The 24,531-nt window shown below is 44.7% G+C and overlaps 1 protein-coding gene across 3 annotated transcripts in view; it reads left to right on the top strand.

Moving 5' to 3' along the window:
* Positions 1–24,531, top strand: part of TARS1 (threonyl-tRNA synthetase 1) — a 115,141-nt gene that overhangs the window by 57,422 nt on the left and 33,188 nt on the right. For all 3 annotated transcript variants that reach the window (XM_078771719.1, XM_068107058.2, XM_068107057.2), the window contains exons 10-12: positions 2,656–2,754; positions 4,813–4,979; positions 14,798–14,960. In XM_078771719.1, coding sequence (XP_078627845.1) covers positions 2,656–2,754; positions 4,813–4,979; positions 14,798–14,960 — 429 coding nt within the window. The remainder of the gene's footprint in view (positions 1–2,655; positions 2,755–4,812; positions 4,980–14,797; positions 14,961–24,531) is intronic.

Here is a 24,531-nt window from a genome sequence, read left to right as displayed (position 1 = left end):
AATATAATTATACAAATATAATTTATTTTGAAATATATATGAGTGCGTCTCCAATACTGCTACTAAAAACCTGACAATGGGTTCAAAATTTCAAATTGAGGTTCACTCATAACTTTTATCTTTATTAGATTTAGAATCTTCAAACACTGCCACAATACACAAAACATTGCAAAAGATAAAATCACAATGCCAAGTTCATGAAAATTGCTTGGATCCATCACCCTATGCTCAGAGTAACATTCACCACTTGGTGTCCTCTGTGACACCATACTTCACAGAGTGGAAAGATAAATTGGTTGTCGCAGCAGCAACAGTAAGGCTTGAAGGTTCATCATCTGATGTCATACCCTTTCTATGTGGGGGAAAAAAAAAATATTCTCATTTGGTCAGCAGAAACTTGTGGGCATTTTAAAACATTCGCCCCCCCCCCCCCCCTCCTATTTTAAGCATCAGAATTTGCAGTTTGTAATCATTCCATTTCATGCAATATCAACCCGTTTTTACATTCAAAGTGTACTATTCGTTTCTGCATGGATTGTAAGATCCATGAAAAAACGTCTTAAGATTAATTTTGGTACCCCCCCAAAAAATTACCTTTTGCACTGATCTGTTATTTAACTCCATTCCCATTTGCCTGTGATGTTGACATTGGGACATGATCCAACTTGACATCCAACAATTACATCTAACTGTTAATAATTTGCACTGCTAAAGCTGCAGCAATTACTGCTTACAATGGCTTAACAACAACAAAACTCCACCCATGTGACGACCATTTTGTTTTCGACATCAATTAAATACATGAATAATTCTAGCTCAAAAGTTCCCCTTTCCTTTTGGTAAAAGTGATTATGCCGACATTGATGGGTTGAAATCGCCCGATGTGGTAGAATTCGTGATAAACGACACTAAGATTTCGGTGTCCTCACAAAGATCGTTTGAGCATGCATGTTCACAAGTAAACATCGGATATAAACTTTTCATTTGAAAAGATTATATTATTAAATCAGTAAAACCTGTGGCTAATAACTCATAATATCTCCGTATTCTCAAACAGCAGTCGACTGCTCCAGTAAAAAATATATATATAATGCGATCTTCAAGATAACGATCGTGCCGGAAGACAAAACAAGTAAGCGACACCTCATGATAGGAACGGAAAAGAAAACATCTCATAAAACTTATAAGCGCACATGAGTCATCAAAACATCAACAAAATCCTTCAAAATTATATTACCTTTTGAAATCGAGAAAGATGGTGGTCAGAGGCCTCGATGAAAGAGTAAAATTGTAGCGATGTTAATCACAGAAGTGACGATCGTCGCCGATGGATGACGCGGCCGACGTTGGAGCTGAAGCCAGCCGACTCGCAAGCTAAACTGACTTACTATGGCGTTGCAAATTTACAGGGTATAAAGTTATCTAATATAACTATTTTATTAAAATAAAGTAGCGCAATGAACCAAAAAAAATTAATCAGTTATATTCTTGAATAACAATCGTGACGATGAGGACACCACCATTATTTTTAAACATCAAATCAAGATTACTAATAACTAATTTCAGTAAGCTGCATTAAACCGGCCCTACAACTGTAGGCTATGTTTCGGTGTTCCTGCAGGTAATACCGTTAGTGTGCAAACACGAAGCTGGAATGAGCTACCAATGCAATAACGGTCGTCATGAAGAGAGACACGACAGGTAACGATCGTTATTCGATTTTCGCGAGTTGTTGACTTGTTATTCAAATCTTTACATCACAATTTTCATGTCTAATTTGCAACAACACTCTAAATTATGGTTTTGGGAAGCATCATACTTCAACCGATGTTTGTATCCAAAGTATAATCATTCAATTATAACCCGGGTTTCCTATGTCAGGTTTTGGTGTCCGTTTTCTTATAGAGAGTGACCGCTAAGGCATCAATGACGAAAAAACAGAATACGTGAATGGCGCCATGTTATTTTCCTTATATCTTTCTTACATAATCAGGCAATTGTTAGGTTCTTTATTTAAATAAAGGTGTGCATTTTTTAATCACTGGCAATTATATCTGTAGTGTCAAAAACTCAGCAGTATTGCAGACGCACTCATATATTTATATTTAAATATATATTTATTATATATTTAAAGTTGATATTTCATTAAATATATTATAATTTATAATTATATTTTATTACGAGTCCCATACCCCCAGATTTTGGTTCCCATATCTCCAAGGGGTATGGATACCCCCCCCAGGTTAAGAACCCCAGGCCTAGAGGTACAAACATTCACCTCTTGACCCAATCCCTTCCCACCTATGAACTGTCATCCCGGTGTTTCACAGGCATTCCATCACAGGCGATTCATCAATGTGATGTGCCGATGGACGTCAAACTGGGAATCCCATCTGCCGGGATTCCTCCGTGGAGATTAAAGATCCCATGGTGTCCTTCGCGAAGAGGAGGCGAGCTTTCGCCAGCACCATGACCAAATTCCAAATTCCTGCCCGACTGACAGAGCATTGCGTCAGCAGCACAGCCGCACACTCAACCAATAATGCTACCTTTCGGCCTTGTGCTGCGTAAGATAAAAGAAGATCTGAAATCTTACATTTGCTTGATTTTTGATGTCTTTACTATCACGTGTGTCTCTTGTACTCCCAACCGTAGGATCAAGAACTATTCTTTTTCCATGAGCTGAGCCCGGGTAGCTGCTTCTTCCTGCCCAAAGGAGCTTACATATTCAACACGCTTATTGAATTTATCAAGGCAAGCTCTGTTTGTAAGACTAGCCGTACTCGTGCGGCGCTTCACTGGCTGCTTTAATCAAAAGTCTGCATCTCGTACTTCACAAACATATTGCATGTCTTTCTGTGAGTCTCAATGAGAGTGTTAAATTCAGTGAAATGTGGGGGGAGAGAGGGGAGTGGGTCGGGGAGTATCCTCTATAACGTTTCGCTGCTCTCGTCGTGGCTGTGGTTGTTGTTGTTTGTATGCTCCTTCCATGTACTATTATATCTTTTTATCTTGCTTCGAAAAGTATTGCTGTAGATAATTTTGTGTGGTTCTTCTGTGTCTATCACGCTTTATTCTTGAGGGTTCTTGCCTTCGTACCATTGGAACCATTACATTAGAAGACTCCAGTTCCTGCTTCTTCCTCTTTTCTCCCGAGTGATGCTAATCAACACAGCGATCCTGGCGATGCCAATCTCTGCGCATGTTTATAGCAAACCCTTGGAACGTGATCCAAACGGATATTGTTTTTTAAATTTTATCCTGTATTGGTGGCCATCTTGGATTTTATATAACGATCTCCAGAATTACTAAACCGATTGCCATGAAATGTATCGGACAGCTTTTACACCTCACGGCAGTATTGATGTGCGAGTTGGAAGCTTCTGTTCCAAAAACTCGAAGCTCGTTATTGGTTGAATATGTCATGTATATGTTGAATATGTTCTCACTAAACACTGTAATTTGACAAAAGAAGAAGCTTACTATATGTCGTTGAGACTACTGATGCTGAATGGGCCAACAAACGGAACACACTTTATATAATTTATTTTCCTGCCAAGGATGGATTTGGGCTCCATATTCCCATAAAAACATACGAATCGGGCTCTATGAATGTGGAATCTCACTGTTTGGAATCCGACAGCACAGCTCGCAGGTCTTTTTGATTTTATTTTTATTTTTTTCTAAACGTATATTAAAAACATTTTGGCCCTTCTCGTTGTTTTTGTTTTTCAATTCCTTCATATCTGAAATTTGCTACTACTTGCTCAGTACTTGGTTTGTACTTGGTACCAGTCTAACACCAGGTCTGTATTTCCTGATTATCCTGAGATTTCATGGAGTATTTAACAACTGCCCAATTGATCTTGCCATGTAAATGAAGCAGTTTACTATGGGGGGTTTTTTTTTTTTACCTCTGCCACCAAAGGTGGGTGGAGGTTGTTTTTACCCCTGTCTGTTTGTGAACAAAATATCTCTAAGTTGTGGACGGATTCGGATGAAACTTGGTGGAGGGGGTATATGACAAGAACGAAATTGAGGTTTTGGTGAAGATCTGGATCTGGATCTAAGAATTTTTAAGTGATTCTTCACAATTTTGAGATAGGTCAAAAATAATATATAGCATGATATGTCAAAAAGTTGTGTGCGGATTCGGACGAAACTTGGTGGACCGGTTGGGTGTGTGGCAAGACCGAATCGATTCGATTTTGGTGAAGATCTGGATCCGGCCAGTAGAATTTTAAAAGTGATTCTTCACCATTGGGAGATCGGACCAAACGCTATATAAAGCAGGATATCTCAAAAAGTTATGGATGAATTTGGACGAAACTTTGTGGACCGGTTGGGTGTTTGACGAGGACTAATCAATTCAATTTTGGTGAAGATTCGAATACGGATCTGGAAAGGAGAATTATTTAATCTTTTAAGTGATTCTTCACTACTTCGTGATAGGGCCAAAAACAATATGTGGCATGATATTTCATCAAGTTTTGGGTGACTTACGACAAAACTTGGTGGTTGAGTTGCGTAAGTGACAATAACAAGCCAATTAGATTTGGTTCATGTCGGATCCAGATCTGACCTACAAGTGGGATATATAATGTTCAGCCTGGCGGAGGTATGCTGTCCAGCGAGTGCTGTTTTAGTTTGCATTTTCTGCTGACAAACCTGATGTATTTTGGGTGAACTTTGTTTGTCAGGTAGTTGTTCCTTGTACGCGATCCAAATTATTGGCAAGTTGTATTCTTCAGTTGTATGTGTTTCTTTGAAGAGTGTAAGCAGCATCATCTTGTGCTCCTTGTGTGTGTGCAGAGTGAGTACTGGAAGCGTGGTTTCACTGAAGTGATTTCACCAAATATCTACAACATCAAGCTGTGGGATATTTCGGGCCATTGGCAGCATTACTGTGAGAACATGTTCTCATTTGAGTCAGAGAAGGAGATTTTTGCTCTGAAACCCATGAACTGTCCAGGCCATTGGTGAGTTGTTGCTAAATTGTAATGTCACAAAACTGCATTCGTTCTTATGCCTCCGCCGACGAAGCGATAACCTGAGAACGTCTGAAGGAACCTAAATCAAACTTGGCATCCAAATGATGTAAAGATGAACTGATTAGATTTTGGGATCAGGAATAAAAAGGTCAGAGGTCATGTTAAGGAAAAATCCTGTTCCCGCGATAACTTCTGAACCAATGAAGGGATTTGACCAAAGTTGGCACAAGTATTATTACAATGCAAAGATGAACTAATTTGATTTTGGATTTGATAGGTCAAATTTCAGAGTATGTAATGGGTTTTCGTTACAGCGATAACTTAAGAACGAACGGCTGAAGGGAACCAAGTCAAATTTAGTACAAGTATGTACAATGATTTAATGAGAAATGGATTGCATTATGAGGTCAAAGGTCTCGTTAGGTAAAATCACTTTTTAGGCACTTTCAAAAATGTTTTGTTTAGCAGCACTTGTACAAAATATTACAGCGTTTTGGTTCACAAGTTACATAATCTCGACCAATCAAATTGACTGCTCTCAGACCCCACCCATGTCGTTTTTCTTATTAAGACTGCTCAGGATAAGGTGTTGCATGAACTCTCCAGTTACCCTCGCCAGAGGAGAGGGGATTGCATTTGAGTTTGTTTGTTTGTTACTTGCCGGAAAAGATTCCGGCAAGTCTGTTGATCGGTTGGTTTGTCTGTTTGTCTGTTTGCAGCACCACATCCACACTGTTGCACGTAGAATCGCCAAACTTTGCACACATATTTGTCTTGCCCTGGAATAGACTCTGCCCAATTGATGACGTCATCGGTCACGTGGTTTGGCCGCCATCTTGGAAAAACCGAAAAACTTAGCATCTCCATATCTCCGAAAGTGTTGAAAAGAAAAAATTGAAACATGGCTCATTGTAAAGAACTCTCCATGGGGAATAAAATTTGTTAATGATGATGTCATCGGTTGCGTGGTTCGGCCGCCATCTTGGAAAAACCGAAAAATTTAGCACCTGTATATCTCCGAAAGTGCTGAATAGAAAGAATTGAGACATGGCTCATTGTAAAGAACTCTCCATGGGGAATAAAATATGTTAATGATGACATCATCGGTCACGTGGTTCGGCCGCCATATTTGTCCTAAATGGCCGATAAAAAAAGTACATTCCGGAAAGTCCTTGGTCTCTGACCGATTTTTCTTTTGTTTGTTTTTCTGTTTGTTTGTTGTTTTTTTTGTTTGTTTTTCATGGTTTTGTTTAAATATTATTTAAATATGTTTAAACCGCAGCCGTGATGCTCACGCCGCCCTCCCCCCCCCCAGAATTTCCATGTTTTAAACGTTTCCCAGTGTGTACCCTGGAGTAGAATAGGTACACCGTATCCCTGCGTGTCGTCAGAGACGACTAAGAGGGTTGGCGTCAGGAAGGGCATCCGGCCATAAAAACATTGCCTCAAAAAAGAGAACCATGACAATTACAACAACATATGGGCAGGGTACAGCCCGAAGTGGAGATCGGTTTCTGAGGTTTGGGACATGGAATGTAGGGACAATGACAGGGAGATCAGGAGAAGTGGTGGAAGTATTGGTCAGAAGAAGAGTGGACATATGTTGTGTGCAAGAGACGAGATGGAAGGGAAGTGGTGTGAGAATGGTGAAGGGTAGGCAGGGACAGAAATACAAGTTTATGTGGCAAGGGTGCCTGGAGGGCGTGAATGGTGTTGGTGTCCTGTTTTCTGAGGAGTTTGTAGACAGTGTGGTGAGTGTGACTAGAGTGAGTGATAGGTTGATGATGGTGAAAATGATGATTGGAAAGCTCTTGGTGAACGTCATCTCGGGATATGCTCCGCAGGTTGGTCGAAGCGATGAAGAGAAGGACAAGTTCTGGTGTGCGATAGAGAAGCTGATGGAAAACGTGAAAGATGAGGAAGTTGTTGTGGTAGGAGGAGACCTAAATGGACATGTGGGAAGGAGTATGGATGGTTTTGAGGGAGTTCATGGGGGTTACGGATATGGAGTGAGAAATGGAGAAGGTGAAAGGATTTTGGAGTTTGCTGATGGAGCTGATTTGTTGATTTGTAATACTCAGTTCCAGAAAGAGGATAATAAGCTTGTTACATACACGTCAGGTGGGTCGACGACAACCGTTGACTACCTGATGGTGCATAGGCGAGATCGGGGGCACCTCCGGGACACAAAGGTGATCCCGGGGGAGGAGGCTGTTTCACAGCACCACTTGGTTGTCTGCGACATAAGGGTGAAAGGTGCGAGGAGAGCTCGGCGGGTGAAGTACCAACCGAGAATGAAGGTGTGGAGGTTGAAAGAGGTGACAGTAAGGGAGGCATTAAAAGAGAGGCTGAGTAGGGTCGAGGTTGATGTGGTTGAGCTTGACAGTGGTTGGATGTCAATGAAAGCTAGTCTGTTGGGAGCCGTTGGTGAGGTATGTGGATGGACAAAAGGACCACTGAGGCACTCAGAAACATGGTGGTGGGATGATGAAGTTGGAAAGGGGATTGATGAGAAGAGGAAGAAGTTCAAGGAGTGGCAGAAGGTGAAGGGTACGGGAGCAGAAGCAGCAGAGCAATGAAAGTTATAAGGCAGCCAGGAAGGCTGCAAAGAAAGAGGTAGCAAAGGCGCAGGAGGCATGTAGGAAAATGTTTGGAGAACGCTTGGATTCGGAAGAGGGTCAGAAAGCAGTATTCAGGATTGCAAAGCAGATAGCGAAAGAGAGGTGTGATGTGATGGGGGTGAGTTGCTTGAAGGATGAAGTGGGACAAATCGTTGTCGACCCAGCTGGAATTAAAGGAAGATGGAAAAGATATATGGAAATGCTGTTGAATACAGAGAATGAATGGGATGGCAACATCGAGAATAACCCAGTTTTCGGACCGGCAGAGAAGATAACTGAGAAGGAAGTTGAGGAAGCGATAAAAGCAATGAAGGGTAGAAAAGCGGGAGGGCCGACGGGAGTTGTGGGAGATATGTTGAAGGCAGCAGGAAGTTTGGGTGTGAAGAGAATGACCGAGATCTGTAATCGGGTGGTGAAAGAAGGCCGCATTCCAGTGGATTGGGAACTGAGTACCCTCGTCCCTCTATACAAGGGGAAAGGTGACCCTCTGGAGTGTGGCTCGTACCGAGCGATAAAGTTATTGGAGCATGGAATGAAGGTATTGGAAAGGGTGTTGGAGAGGAGGATAAGGAAGAAAGTGAAGATCGACGAAATGCAGTTTGGATTTATGCCAGGAAGAGGAACGACAGACGTGCTTTTCATTGTGAGGCAGTTGCAGGAGAAGTACATGGAGAAGAGGAAGAAGTTGTTTCTTGGGTTTGTTGATCTGGAGAAAGCATTCGATAGGGTTCCACGCAAAGTATTGACATGGGCATTGAGGAAGTTAGGAGTGGAGGAATGGTTGATCAGAGTAGTGATGGCAATGTTCAAAAGAGCGCACACAGCTGTAAGGACGAAGGACGGGAACAGTGGTGAGTTTGAGGTGAAGGTGGGAGTGCATCAGGGGTCGGTACTAAGTCCACTACTATTTGTAGCTGTGATGGAGGTGCTGGCTCAGAACGTAAAGGAGGGTTTACCGTGGGAGTTGTTGTATGCAGATGATCTGGTGTTGATTGCGGAAAGTATGGATGGACTGAAGGAAAAGATGAACAAGTGGTAGGAATGTATGGAGACAAAAGGTCTGAAGGTGAATATCGGAAAGACAAAGGTGATGGCAAGTGCTAAAGCATGTGGTGAGGTGGAAAGAACTGGGAAGTGGCCCTGTGCTGTGTGTCGGAAGGGTGTCGGAGTGAACTCCATTCAATGTACAATGTGCGCTGAGTGGGTTCATCAAAAATGTAGTGGTCTGAGAGGGTCATTAACCAGTGTGGCAGCTACATTCAAATGTAAGGTGTGCACAGAGGGAGCCGCAGATGGAGGAAATGTTGAGTTGGATCTTGGAGACGGCGTGAAGCTGGAAGGTGTGAAAACATTTTGCTACCTCGGAGACATGCTGAATGGAGAAGGTGGATCAGACTCGGCAACAGTTGCTAGAGTGAGATGTGCATGGAAGAAGTTTCGTGAACTGAGTGGCATGCTGATGATGAGGGGAGTGTCGTTGAAGCTGAAGGGAAAGGTGTATGCTGCATCTGTGAGAAGTGTTATGATTTATGGGAGCGAGACATGGGTAATGAACGTAGAGCAGCAACGAAGGTTGGAAAGGGTGGAAATGCGAATGGTTCGACGGATGTGCAGAGTATCGTTGAGAGAGAGGAAGACAAATGATGAATTGTGAAAGATGATGGGAATAGAGCCTGTGATTGATGCTATGAAGAGGAACAGTTGAGATGGTTTGGTCATGTGTTGAGGAAGGATGAAAGTGACTGGTTGAGAAGAGTGATGGAAATGAATGTAGAAGGAAGTAGAGGACGGGGAAGACCGAGAAAGACTTGGCTAAAGATGGTGGAAGAAGAAATGCGGGCAAGGGGGTTAACAAGGAGAGATGCAGAAAATAGGGCAAAATGGAGAAGATTGTCATGGGGACCGCAAGGCTAACCTCCGCTCTTGTAGGGAAAATGGCCTTAAAATGCATGTTGTTGTTGTTTGTCCGCACAGAATAAATATGATTTTCTCTGCAACCGTTGGTCCGATTGACAGGAAGTTTCACCATCGGTGCAACTCCACCTGCAGAATTTGTTAATGATAATGATGACGTCATAGGTCACGTTGTTTTGCCGTCATCTTGGAAAAACCGAAAAACTTTGCACCTCTATCTCCGAAAGCGCTGAATAGAAAAAATTGAAACATGGCTCATTGTAAAGAACTCTCCATGGGGAATAAAATATGTTTATGATGTCATAGGTGCCTCCATTATGGCGTCATAATTCGACAAGTACAAAACTTCATCCGATCAAGATGAAATTTCTTGAGCACAATCTAGGAATAAATTAGTTCAGAAAAAAAAATGATATCGATCACGTGGTTCGGCCGCCATATTTGTTTTAACACAAAAGCCTTAAAAACCACTGAAAATACATCCTGGTGAGGGTTTGCAATCTCTGATTGCTCTTTTCTTGTTATTATTGTTTTCTTGTGTTTAATAATAGATGCAGATGGCAGTTTTGTTTTTATTTAGGTTTTGTTTATGTTTAATTGTTTTTATTTTTACGGTGTAGCCCATCGGGCAAAGCAGTCTAGAACAGTGTTTGTCCATCCATATGAATGTATGTAGGTATATATGTATGTTCCCTCAAACGTATACCAATCAGAGCTGGGGATCTGGTCACATGACAGGGTGATGTGATTAAGTCTGATGTCATTTCGCCATACAATGGCTGACTCTCCACACTCCGCCATTTTGATTCCAAAGCTTTTCAGGCCGAACATATCGTCAAACCTGTCATATATCACAATCGCCATGCTCTACTTTCACGTTTTTCATTCAGTGTGAAACGCAAACAAACCAATTGTTAAAATGACCATAAAATATCGAAAGCATCGGCGTTACGTCTCTTCCAACAACATGGTACTTATATGCCTTAGGCTTCATGCCTTCATGCCTCCCCTTCAGGCCACTTCGGACAAATTAGCCCAGGTTTCTTAATACAGTCATATTGTTTTCGTAATAATAATAATAATAGTGTTAATACGAATAATATAGTAAATATAATCGCAACACCCTTTGATCCCTTTGTTGTTGTTGCAAAGTTTCTCGATTGAAGCGGTGTATGGTTGGTTCATTGTTGACTTGAAACGTAGAATAAACCAGTGTCTCAATGCAAAAAAAAATTTAATACTTGCATTATTTGCTAACTGGTATCCCCACCCAGGTCATACTATCTTCTTCAACTAAAGTATCAAACAAGCCCAGCTCGGCCACTGTTAGACTTTTGGTCTTATTTTAAATGTTAAGTGATTCTTCACCATTGAGTAATGGGGCCAAAAACGATATATAGCATGATATTTCAAAAGGTTGTGGGTGGATTAAGACAAGACTTGGTGGATGAGTTGGGTGAGTGACAATAACAAGCCGATTCGATTTTGGTTCATGTCGGTTCCAGGTCTCACCTATTAGTGGGAAAGAAAACATAAACGTTTCACCTGGCGGAGGTATGCTCTCTACCAAGTGTTGTTCTAGTATCAAACAGTCCTCTAGTTGTTTTAGTCAAAGTTATTAGTTGTTGTTAAACAGTTGTTCTCGTCCTCTTCAACTAAAGTATCAAACAACTACGCCGCTGATAGACTTTCGGTCTTGTTTTTGTGTACTCAGTCGAGACTCATGTAAGAGCTAACACACAGAACATATAAAGGAATGGGGTGGGGGGTGGGGAGAGGAAAGCACACCACTAGTAGAGAACAGGGACATCAGGAGATCTGTGGAAGGAAGAGGGTGGGGTGGGGTACACGGATAAACAAGGTAGACACTACGAGGCATTTCAGGAAAGAAATCGGAATTTGAAGAAGGTGGATTTGGGGTGTTTTAACGGGGGTAGAAAAGATCAATGTTTTGGATGGGGGAAGATAAGAGATGGTAGTGAACAGCTGTTTTAAAGACCTGGAGGGAGGAGTGGGATTGAAGAGAGTGAGGTTTGTTTCAGAGACGGAAGAAAAGAGGATTGAAAGAGTGAAGGTGAGCAGAGTCTTGATTTTGGCAGTTTCACCAGAAGAGGGTTGCTGGCAGATCTTGTGCATCCTGCAGGAATATTTCAGGGACAGAGCACAGACAGAACAGGGGGAGCAAGGCCGGAGACGAGTCAGTAGAAGACAGAAAGACCACCATCCTGCCTGGGGTGAGAGACAGAAAGGCCTTCAGAATCAGCTTCATCATGTGAGATGACATGATTCTGAATGCTTTGGTTTCTTCAGCGTGAAGCCAAGCCAAGTGTGAGGCAGGAGCACCGGCCCAGAGAGAACAGTATTCCATTGAGCTGCGGATGAAAGCCTTGTATGTGGTAAGGACCTCCATCCATTGATGAGACAGCAGAAGCAGCATGTCCAGAGTAGAATGACCTGGTCTGAATCTAAATTGATGATCCGAGATCAAAGCCATTGGAGAAGAGGAATGATTTGATGTCAGAAGCAATTATGGATTCCATGACCTTGCTGATTATTGAGAGCAGGCTGATTGGTCTGTGGTTGCAAGGATCTGTTTTTGCACACTTTTTGTGTAAAGCGGTAATGTTTGCTGATTTCCAAGCAGATGGCAGATGACCTTAAGCAAAAGAGAGGGTGAAGAGAACAGAGAGAGGGTGAGATAGAGCGGCAGAGCAGGATTTTCGGACCATACCAGTGGGCTGATGCCGTCTGGTCCAGTTGCAGAATCAGAGTCGAGGTTTGACAAAAACTTCTCCACTTTGTCAGGAGAAAAGGACACAGTGTCCAGGAGCAGGTGGCTACGACCGGGTGAGGTGGGTACAGAGAGAGATGGGTTTTGGACACAAGATTTTGAGGAAAACACAGAGTTGAGGCATTCTGCTTTTTCATGTGTGGTGTCACTTGTGTAGCCGAGATAAGGGAGGGGATGGAGGGGGAAAAAAACACCATAAACAGATTTGACCAGGTGCCACCAGGATTTGGAGGAAGGAGCCAGGTTTGAGAGTTCAGTCTTGAGATTAGAGAGAATCCTTCAGTTGAATTAGCCTTCCATGAGGCAAAGGCAAGTTTTTCAGGGCAACTGCCTCACCACAAGATTCAGTGTACCATGGATGGGAGGAAGGGTATGACAACTGCAGACGAGATGGGATAAATCTGTGCATGAGAGAGAGCAGTTTACTTTGGAATAATTCCCAGGAAGAGTTGATGTCAGAGGCAGTGGAGATGGGAGACCAGTCCAGATGATTGGTTGCTGCTTGAAGACCATGCCAGTCGGCCTGAGTGAAATGCCAGACTCGTCAACACTGAGGAGGCTCTCTGAGAATGGCCAGAGAAATGTCCACTTTAACAAGCATATGGTCAGAAGAACCGATTGGTGCAGAAGAAGAGCAGCAGACATTTGCAGGGAAGTTTGTCATGACCAAGTCTAGAAGAGATGATACTTCGTTGACTGAGACCCGGGTCGGGAAATTGACAGATTGTGTCAGTCCCAATGAGTCACAAAATTCCTTTGCTGAGCTGACATGGTGGATGTGAGAGGCACCCACACCCAGCGAGCTGGCATATAATGACGCTTGAAATCTACTGAGGAATTGGAGACATCTTAAAGGAGGAAAGTTTCTGTTAAACAGATTAAGTCTGGTTTGTGAGAAGCAATCTGTACAAAGTGATCCATCAGGTTTGAGTGAAGGCCCCAGATGTTTGAGGTCCATACCGTTGAGGAAGAAAGAGGGAGAGCATCAGGTACAAGAGAGGGGGAGCAAGGAGAGAAGCAGGATGATGAGGATGAGGAGAAGGCGGCCAAAAGGCCAGGTGGCGATGGGGTGAGGCAGAGGTGAGGGGTTATATGGGGGGGGGGGGGGGGGGGGGGTTAGTGGAAGATTAGAGGAGGTGAAGGATTGAGTTTGAAGAGAGAGGAAGCGTGGAGGAGGCAGCTTCGTGAATGAGTTACGACATAGAACATATAAGGGAATGTTTTAAAGGGGAGGAGTGAGATGAAGAGAACATATAATCTAAGAGATTGAATTGTTTCAATCGGAATGATTGAAAGAGCGATTTGAAGACAACCTTTTGTAAAGGAAGAAGAAGAGTGAGTTGTAATAGAAGCGAGTGTGCAACACTGGAGAAGGAAGTTTAAACATTTTAAAACAGCCGTGAAGCCCATCTGGGTATTAATTGACATGAGGGCAGGGAGGTCAAGGCAGATGATAAATTGCAGAACAGGTTCAGAGGGAGGAACTGAAGAAAAGAAGATCAACAAGCCAGGTGGAGCGGAGAACGAAGGAAGGTGGAGGTGTACACGAGTGCTTTATTGGTACAGTAGGAGGGACTCATTTTTATTTTCTTAATTTTTTTTTTTTTAAGGTTTGGTGAAAGCAGATTTGAGTAACAAGTAAACGAAAAAACATGTTTTAGGGCTACACACTTTACTTGTTTTTTCAAGTTTTTAACCTTTTTTAATGTTTTTTTTATTTTTTGTAATCTTTTCTTTTTTAAATTAAATTTTGATCGATGAAAACGTACCAGAAAAGAGGACCGTGGGCCAAATTTCAGCTCTCTCGGACGTATGGAACCTCGAAAACGAACGGCCTCAAATATTTGAAACAGGGCAAACAAAGTTCAGATGGGCTGATGCCGTCTGGTCCAGTTAAATAAAAGTGTGTAAAAAGGAGAAAGGTTGAAAGATCGTGAAGGAGTATGGTGAATTACTTCAGGAACAGAATGGGGATAGAAAGGTGAAATACACGTGGTTGTAGGGGAGGAAGGGGGGGTTGTGAGGTGAGCAGAAATAATAATAATAATAATTATTATTGGTTTGTATTTAAGATATTAAACAAAGGGTAAAAATTGCGGAGGAAGTAAGGGGTGAAAATAAAAGGTAGTGGAGAGAAAGGATGTTTGTGGACGCACAACGACTAACGAGGGAGCTGGTTAGGCCTCAAAAAACACAGTATGAAAAATCCGACTAATACTCACAAATTTGCACAAATTTTAAAACAAAACCGAACTAGAAGCACACAGTAAACAGAACACAGAACATACAGTAGAAAACCAACAAAAACGATCAGAAGAAACTTATCTATGAGGATACCGGAGGAGCCACAGGACACACAACTACATGCCACGGGTTTTGTACGATCGGAAGGAAGTATTTGTCACAAGGATGTTATATGACAATGAAAAACAAAATATACAACATTGATGAACCCTCTGCTGTTGCTATGCTGCATTTAGCCTCATGTTTGACCATCGACCACGCTCTTGGAGGGAACTTCCGGTTCGCTTTGCCGACTTTGGTGCACTGCACCGCAATGAGCTATCGGGAACGCTCAGTGGTTTGACACGTGTGCGGCGGTTCCAGCAGGATGATGCACATATTTTCTGCACCATGGAGCAGGTATGCAAAAACCACCATCTCGTTTTGCCAATGCCACACTAACCTTTGTTTGCAAATATGGCTGAAGTGCATGACGCTCTAATGTTCATGAGGCTGCCAAAGTATCATAATGTTCTGTGGGAAATTTCAGCTGAAGTATGACGTGTGTAAGAGAAGTTGCAAGAACACATTTGTGTTGAAATGTTTTTTTATTACTAGTTTATTACTCCCTGTATTATATTAATATATTGTCGTGTGACTGCTCTCAGTTAACACCAGGAGAGTCACAAATAGCCAATAGCGAGCTTTTAGCTCCGAGGCGACTGATCAAATGCGGACTTTTATATATATGCGGGGTAGGAAGAAAGAGAAAAGGGAAAACACTGAAGAGCCTTACCTGTCGATCCCGCCGGCAGTCCCAAAGCCTGCAAAGAAAATAACTCAAACGAAAAACAGGTTTAAAATGTACAGGCAAAATAACAAAAGGGTTTATTAAAAGAAATGCCGATAACAAGAAAACGCGACGGTAAAACTAAATTCCTAAACGGGATCCTCCACACCAGACTTAAACACAGACAAAGGGATAAAAGAACGTTGGAAAGGAATAGTGTGATTATTTATTGCACTTATCTGCGAGCGACTTGAACCTCATCAGGAATCGTCAAGGCCCCGTGTGCGCAGTCCGGACCCGGCGGCGTTCTTGGCGGGAAGAAGGCTGCAGTCCGCTCGTTCACGGTCTGCTGGGCCTCGCCGGGTGTCTCGCTCACCCCGGCATCGTCACGCTGCAGCGGCAAGCCGCGCCCGTCCACACGTCGTCCGCACGGAGAACCGCAGTTCATGGGCCTCGGCTCTTCCTGTTGCCTTTGCACGCCTCCCAGTGGCGTCTTCGACATGGTCGTTCCAAGCACAATCGTTCCCGAAGTCCAGAACGAGAAAGCCATAAGGGAGAAGAGAGACAAAAGGGCAAGAGCGACAATGGAGCCAGAAGGAAAATGGAGCAAGAGCGAAAATGTCGGTCAGGCATGTTTTTTACGTCCCGGCTCTCACGTCATTGGCGCTTCTTTTCCAATCAGCCCAGGCCAACACGACAGGCTCAGCTCTCGACCACTCACACTCAGTCCGCCTCTGACGTCATCGGTCGTACTTTGCCAATCAGCGTGTCCCTTCTTACCCCGGCCTTCCTGTTGGTCAACTCCCGCCCAATCACTGTCCTTCTGGGCGTGTCTTCGGCTTGCTCGATGTGGTGATGTAGATGGTGGTGTCCATCGGCAGTGCTCAGAACTGGCTTCCGGTTGGTTTTATTGTGATTATTTAATGCAGTTAATGGGCATTTCCTGCGCTACTGTCTATGGTGCAGTGCCAAAAGGGACAAAGGATAAATCACATAGGGAACGACGAACAGGGAATTACTTAACCGGTTGAACCAGTGAGCTTAACCCCTGAGCTAAATAACATGCCCCACCCCCTTGTGATGGGGATAAATACACAACTTCATCTGACATTCAGGCTAAACCGGGTCCTCTACTTATTACATGGTGGTGGTTCTTCTTCTTCATGACAGTCGGGGCATGCTACCTACACAAATCTACCTGGTCTAAAGTATCTCTACCCCCACAAACGTAACAATATTATTATTTCCTGTATTATATTAATATATTATTACTTCCTAATAAAAAAACTTGGCAATACTCAGGAACTATTTTAACCCTAACGGCTTCCGTTGTAAAATGCTTGTTTATATCGACCAGAGACTTTAAAAAATACATACAGTGCCCATAGAAATTCTATACCCCCTTTCAAAATTTTCACCTTTTTTTACCTTATATCCAGGAATTGAATTGCATTAAATCAGTCTTTTTCCACCTTTATTTACACATCGTAACCCTCAACTTTCAAGTGAAAAACAAATTCTACAAATTGCAGAAAATTAATTAATAATACAAAACTATAATATCTTGGTTGGATAAGTGTCCAACCACCTGAGTTAATACCTGGTGGAAACACCGTTGACAGCAGTTACACCTGTGAATATGTTTGAATAGGTCTCTACCAACATTTAACACCTTGATTGGGCTATAATTGCCTATTCTTCTGTACAAAACTGTTCAATCTCAGTCAAGTTGCGTGGGGAGCGTTGATGGACAGCAATCCCAAGTTATGTCACAGATTTCCGATTGGATTTAGGTCGGTGCTCTGACTGGGCCACTCAAGGACGTTTATCTTTTTGTGCCTGAGCCACTCCAGTGTAGCTTTGGCTGTGTGCTCCAGGTCGTTGTCATGCTGAAAGGTGAACTTCCATCCCAATTTCAGATTTCTTGCAGAGGGCAGCAGGTTCTCCTCGAGGATATTTATGTCTTTTGCTCCATCCATTTTCCCTTCTATCCTGAGAAGTGTCCAGTCCCTGCTGATTAGAAACATCCCCATACCATGATGCTGCCACCATCATGCTTCACAGTAGGGATGGTGTTCTTTGGGTGATGTGCTGTGTTGTGTTTGTGCTAAACGTAACGTTTTGCATTTAGGCCAAAAAGTTCCATCTTGGTTTCGTCAGACCACAAAACCTTTTCCCACATGGCTTCAGAATCTCCGGAGTGGTTTTTTTTGCATACTTTGGCCGGCGAGGTTACGTTTTTTCGAAGCTGTCCATGCTCTCCACTCTATCGAAGTTAAGTAATTGTTCCCATTTGTATTTTCGTCAAAACTGTATTTATTTTATGGTGTGTGTACCTACAGTGGGTCCCGAGGAAAATTCTCGGTGTAAGTCTTTCATACCTGTATATAAAATCGTGTTAATCGTGCCTTTTGAGGCCTTGTACCGTGTCCTACCTTGAGGCTTTGTTTTTCTCTCAGCGGTCCGTCGATTGTGCTCCAATTACTTTCGTTCTCTGTTTTTGTCCCAGTCTTTTCACCCCATACTTCCTTGTTTTAAAATCTCAACTCAAAAACAAACAAACAAAACAAAAAAAACATTTCCTTATCTGTTCTTATTCGTTGTTCTTATTCGTTTATTCGTTGTTCGTTCTTCGACCACGTGTTTCACCCCCATTTCCCCAGATAGTTTTCACTGTTAAACTTTTAAATGTTTAAACTTTCCCCTGAAGTACTGTATTCTGTCATATATCATAACACCTTTTTCTTCTTCTTCTTCTTCTTTAAAAGGTTGCTTTCGACTTGCTCACCAAATCCATTCATTCCAAAACAAAATTCCATCTCTTACAGTGCCTCTTTCATACATTCCCTAAACTCACCTGCACTCCACCCCCCCCCCCCCCCCCCCCGCCCCTCCAGCATCCTCGAACGTATTTTTGACTCGAAGGTCACAAGAAACTCATTTTGCAATAAATGTTCGTTTCCCATGAATCGTACACTTTCCAAAATCCAATCTCACCCCTCCCCTCCAAATCTTCCCCATCACCGCTTCCCTCCAAATCTTCCCCATCACCCATCCTTTTCAAATCTTGCCCCTTGCCCCTCCCATCCAAATCCTCCCCATCACCCATTCCTTTCAAATCTCCCCCCTTGTCCCTTCCCTCCTAAACTCCCCCCTAACCCCTCCCCTCATAAACTCCCACCTCACCCCTCCCCTTCAAATCTCCCCACCCTCATTTCTTCTCCATTTCCCCCCTCTCACCCATCCTCAAAGCGTCCTCCCCACTTCCTCCCCCTTCCAACTCTCACCTCATTCTCCCGCAACCTTCTGCCTCCCTCTTCCCCCTCCTCAAATAACACCTGATTGTGCCTCACCCAATTACCATCAAACCTTTTGTCCGCCCTATCCTTCCCTTTCTCCGAGCTATTCTGAAATCTCTGACACACCTTCAACAGCTCTCCCTACCTCTTCCTCGTCTTCCACATCTTACCCCACCCCCACCCCCCCCCCCCTCCATGTTCTGTATCCGATGCTCCCCCTTCCTCCAACGATATGGACCTCAAACATCCGGGGCCTTCGTTCAAACTTGACTGATCTCTCCATACAGTTTGCTTCTGTCAAACCAGACGTGATCTGCTCAACAGAAACTTTCCTCCTTCATGATGTCTCTGATTCCTTATTATCTCTCCCGGGTTACTCCCTCCTCCGGTATGATAGACCTGAGCCTCGTCCTGGAGGTGGGGTTGCTATCTTTATCAAAAACTCTCTTCCTCACTCGCCCTGCACTGCCCTCTCTCCACCTCCCCCCCAGGAATACCTCTGGCTACGGCTTCCCCTTCGCTCCCACCTCTTGTTCATATGTGTGTTGTACCGTCCACCAAACAGTGATGACTCCATCTACATCTCGCTGTCTGAAAATATGGACCAATTTCTATCTGCTCATCCCAACGCTCTCTTCCTCATATGTGGTGATTTCAATTGTCACCATGCCAGTTGGCTGGGTGAAGGTACCTCTCTCACCAGCCGTGGCTCCTTAGCAAAGGACTTCTGCGACTCACTGGGACTGACTCAATCTGTCAATTTCCCGACCCGGATCTCAGTCAACGGAGCATCTTCTCTTCTGGACTTGGTTATGACTAACTTCCCTGAAAATGTCTGCTGCTCTTCGTCTGCTCCAATCGGCTCATCTGATCATGTGCTTGTTAAAGTGGACATCTCTCTGACCATTCTCAGGGAGCCTCCTCAGCGTCAACGAGTCTGGCATTTCACTCAGGCCAACTGGCACGGTCTTCAAGCAGTCATCAATCATCTGGACTGGTCTCCCATCTCTACCGCCTCTGACATCGACTCATCCGGGGAATTCTTCCAAAGTAAATTGCTCTCTCATGTACAGATTTATCCCATCTCGTCTTCAGTTGTAATACCCTTCCTCCCGTCCATGGAACACGGAATCTTGTGGTGAGGCTGTTGCCCCGAAACAACTTGCCTTCGTCTCCTGGAAAGCAAATCCAACGGAAGGAAATCTCATTTCCTTTCACAAAGCCCGAAACAGGTGTGTGTCCACCCTCAGGAGAGCCAGGAAACAATATCTCTCCGTTCTCAAGACCGAACTCTCTTATCTGTCTCCCTCTTCCAAATCCTGGTGGCGTCTGATCAAATCTGTTTCTGGTGTTTGTTCCCCCTCCATCTCCGCCCTTATCTCAAACAGCTACACAGCTGACTCCGCACGTGAAAAAACTGAATGCCTCAACTCTGTGTTTGCCTCTAAATCTTGTGTCCCAAACCCATCCCTCTCTGTAACCACCGTACCCAGTCGTACCCAGCTTCTCCTGGACTCTGTGTGCTTTCCTCCTGACAAGGTGGAAAAGTTTCTGTCAACCCTCGACTGATTCTGCAACTGGACCTGACGGCATCAGCCCACGTGTCCTAAAATCCTATTCTTCCGCTCTTTCACTCCCTCTCTCTGTTCTCTTCACCCTCTCTTTTGCTCAAGGTCAAGGTCACCTGCCATCTGCTTGGAAATCAGCCAACATCGCCGCTTTACACAAAAAAGGTGCAAAAACAGATCCTAGCAACTACAGACCAATCAGCCTTCTCCCAATTATCAGCAAAGTCATGGATCCATCATTGCTTCAGATATGAAATCTTTCCTCTTCTCCAATGGCTTGATCTCTGATCATCAATTTGGTTTCCGACCAGGTCACTCCACTCTGGACATGCTGCTTCTGCTGTCTCAACAATGGATGGAGGTCCTCAATGCCAAACAGGAAATTAGAGCTGTCTCCCTTGACATATCACGTGCCTTCGATACGGTCTGGCACCCCGCTCTGCTCACCAAACTCTCCTCCTTTGGTATCCATGGAAATCTACATGCATGGCTGGCGGACTTCCTCTCTAGTCGTAGTGAACGTGTGGCCCTGAATGGGTTTCTCTCATCTCCTCTTCCTGTTCAGGCTGGAGTTCCCCAAGGCAGTGTTCTGGGCCCTGTGCTTTTTCTGGTCTTCATCAATGATCTCTCCGACTCTCTTGAAAATCCTCTCAATCTCTTTGCTGATGACTCCACTCTCTGCCGCTCCATTCCTCATCCCTCAGATCGGCAGTCTGCAGCCTCCTCACTCTCTGCAGACCTGGACAAAATCACAGACTGGGTAAACAAGTGGAACATGTCTTTCAATCCTGACAAATCTCACACTCTTACGACGTCTCTCCGAAAAGACCGACTGGACAACCCTCCCATCCACTTTCTGAATAATCCTCTCCAAGAAGTTCTGTCACTCAAGCTTTTGGGTCTCACTATCTGCCATGATCTTTCCTGGGAAAACCACATTTCAAATCTGGTCTCCAAAGCCAGTCGCCGACTGGGCATCCTCCGTCGTGCGAAGTCCTTCCTTGGCACACCTGAGCTCCTCACCACATAGAAGGCTTTCATTCGCAGCTCAATGGAATACTGCTCTCCCCTCTGGGCTGGTGCTCCTGCCTCACACCTAGCTCGCCTTCACGCTGTTGAAACCAAAGCGTTCAGAATCATTGGAATCTCCCGCGATGAAGCTAACTCCGAGGGCCTTTCACTTACTCACGGCAGGCAGGTTGGTGGTCTTTCTGTCTTCTACCGACTCCTCTCCGGCCTTGCTCCCCCAGCTCTCTGTGCTCTGTCCCCCAAATGTTCCTACAGGTCGCACAAGATCTGCCAGCATCCCTCTTATGGTTAAACTGCCAAAATCAAGACTCTCTGCTCACCTTCACTCCTTCCTCCCTCTTTTCTCCCACCTCTGGAACAAACTCCCTCACTCTCTTCAATCCCACTCCTCCCTCCAGGTCTTTAAAACAGCTGTTCGCCACCATCTCTTATATTCCCCCATCCAAAACCTTGATCTTTTCTACCACCGCTAATTTCACCCCAAATCCACTTTTTTGAAATACCAACTTCTTTCCTAGAAGTCCTTGGTGTCCTTGTGTTTATACTTCTCCCGACCCCCCCCCCCCCCCTTCCCACGCCGCCTCCCCCGGGCCCTCTCCCTCCCACACATTCCCGATGTCCCTGCTCTCAAATGTTGTGTTCATGTGCTTTCCCTTCTCTCCCGATCTTGTCTGCCGCTCCCCTTTTTATGTGCTTTGTTTGTTTGTCTGTTTGATTTGTTTGTGTGAGAAATGTTAGCTCTTTCACGAGCCTCGATTATGTATACAAAAACAACAAAAAAAACACAAACAAACAAACAAACGGGATTCAAGGTGGGCTTTTTTGAGTAATGGCTTCCTTCTTGCTACCCTCCCATGCAGGCCAGACTTGGGATATTGTTGTCACATGTACACAGTGACCAGTCTTTGCCATAAAGGCCAGAAGCTCTTTCAAAGTTGCCATTGGCCTCTTGGTGGTGATGTGGAATTAATTAATTTAGCCTTGAATGACAGACTCAAAAAATAATTAATGTCCAAACTGTTTCAGAAGACAATCGACTGATATTTAATGAAACATAGAGACCTCACTTTTCAGGTTACAAGAAGATATAATATAGCACATACACCACAATCCAGATACAGAATCTCAACACAACATCCAATGAACAGACAAAGTAAGAATAATAATAATAATAATAATCCCTGTAACTTGTTCCCCATGGTTATTTTATAGTGGGCAGATCAAAGAGGGAAAAGGAGAGGGCCAGGAGGGGAGGAGACTAGATCTGGCGGGCTGAGAAACAAGATAAGACAAGAAAAGAGAGTATGCAAGTTAATAATGATTCGTGGTCTCTCAGCGCCATCTGTTGGATTAATCCATGGTACTGCAAGTTCCTTCGTGATCGGTGGTCGAGGGGTTGAACACATTATTTTAACCCTCTTTCTTTAAGCAAAGCTCGGAGTGTCTAAATTCTTGAGTTACATGTTGTTACAAAGCATCTGGCATGTTTTACACTTCAAAATTAACAAGTTATATGACTTTTAAGAAGAACACATGGTGGCTCCAATCTCCATTCAGCTTGGGAAGGGGATTTGGATCAGAGTACAATTCTCAGTAATTGTGGAGCAAACCGTTGTATTGGTTCATGACTTATCAAGTGACCACTGTGGTGAAAATGTAAGTTGAACCCAGGTGTGACGCTCACTTAAACCACTGGGCGGTGTCTATAAGACCTCGGGACGTCTGCGACTCGAGGCCACTCCTGCGACTTTATACAATGACATGTAGAATTGAATGGTACGTACCCACTTATATTCTAGGCTTGCTTGCATTGACTGATATATCCAATCTTTCTCATATGATGCCTTGATCCTGACATATATGTTGCATGGTGTATTTTACAGGATGATGTTACGATCTAATTGAAATTAAACCTATCTATGGGACGAGTTGTGGATTTGGTTGATTTTCACAACACTTAATTTCAATTATGATCTTCGGAAATGGCGGGACACGAGTCTTGCGATGGCCGGATGAACGCAGATCACAGACGAGCATTCCCGACATTCTCCGCGCTCCTGCGAGGCCCACCTCGGAGAAGAATGACCGGCGGAGGACCCGTCGAGCTAGCTCCAGCTACGGAGCTCCGACTACTCTCGCCGCCGGTCTGCCTCAAAAGGACCGGATGCGATGGGGACCTCGCAAGCCTTTTGCGGGACCGCGTCGTCAAAACGCAAACTGCTCTCCTGAGGCCCGAACGCCGGAGCAGGCATGACGGAGTCCGGCAAGACGCCTGGAGAACGATGCTACTGGGCAACGTCCTGCAGCCGAAACCCCGTTGGAACGACGGACCCGCTTGGAGCCGACGGCCCGACCAACTGATTTGCGTGCCTCGGCCCGAGATGAGATGACCACGCGAGTGTTCACGACTCCCTTGACTGTCATGCCGCGCTCGGAAGCACCTCCACGCGCGGCTGCACGGAATCACCTATGCGTGAATCGCGCGCTGCCCCATCGTGGGCACAACCCGATCAATCGCTGCTCGGTGGAAATCGCGCACTGCGCCCTTCGCGGGCACCACTCTGCGAGGCCGGCGATTCTGATCGCGGCTCGTCGAAATCCCACCTACGCGCGAATCGCGCGCTGCCCCATCGCGGGCACAACCCGATCAATCGCTGCTCGGTGGAATCACCTCCTACGCGCAAGTCGCGCACTGCGCCCTTCGCGGGCACCACTCTGCGAGGCCGGCGATTCTGATCGCGGCTCGTCGAAATCCCACCTACATGTGGCTACTCAACGAGGCCGGCGAACTCCGCTGCCCGGAATCACCTCAATGGGGGCTCGCTTGGCACCATGCGAGGACTCGCCGCAGCACGGATGAGTTTCTAAGGACGTCGAGCGGGGCCTTCATAGCCTTTCACGACACTCGGGCTTATGCTTATGATAGATGATCGTATACCATGTGTATTCTATATGACTAACTATGTCTAAAACTCCGGACAAAACACGGCCCGAAAGCTAAACAAACGAGACGCTACTTCAGGGCGTGATATGTATTCGATCCTTTGACCCGAAAGCTAAACAAACGAGACGCTACTTCAGGGCGTGATATGTATTCCATCCTTTGACCCGACAGCTAAACAAACGAGACGCTACTTCAGGTCGTGCAGTCTATCGCTGCCAAGCATGCTCGCCCTCTCGACTCGGCGTGCTCACCCTCTCGACTCGGCGAAGCCGCACTGGTTCAACCGGCCGAGCTCAACTTTCGGTTTCCCTCGTACACGGTGCGCCCTAGATAATACTTTTCGCTCGTCGGCCGGGTTCGT

Source organism: Myxine glutinosa, chromosome 2 (genome assembly GCF_964187855.1).
Source record: "Myxine glutinosa chromosome 2, kmMyxGlut1.1, whole genome shotgun sequence".
NCBI classification, from domain to species: domain Eukaryota; kingdom Metazoa; phylum Chordata; class Myxini; order Myxiniformes; family Myxinidae; genus Myxine; species Myxine glutinosa.
The sequence above is the reverse complement of the archived record's forward strand: the minus strand, read 5'-3'. Positions and strand labels throughout refer to the sequence as shown.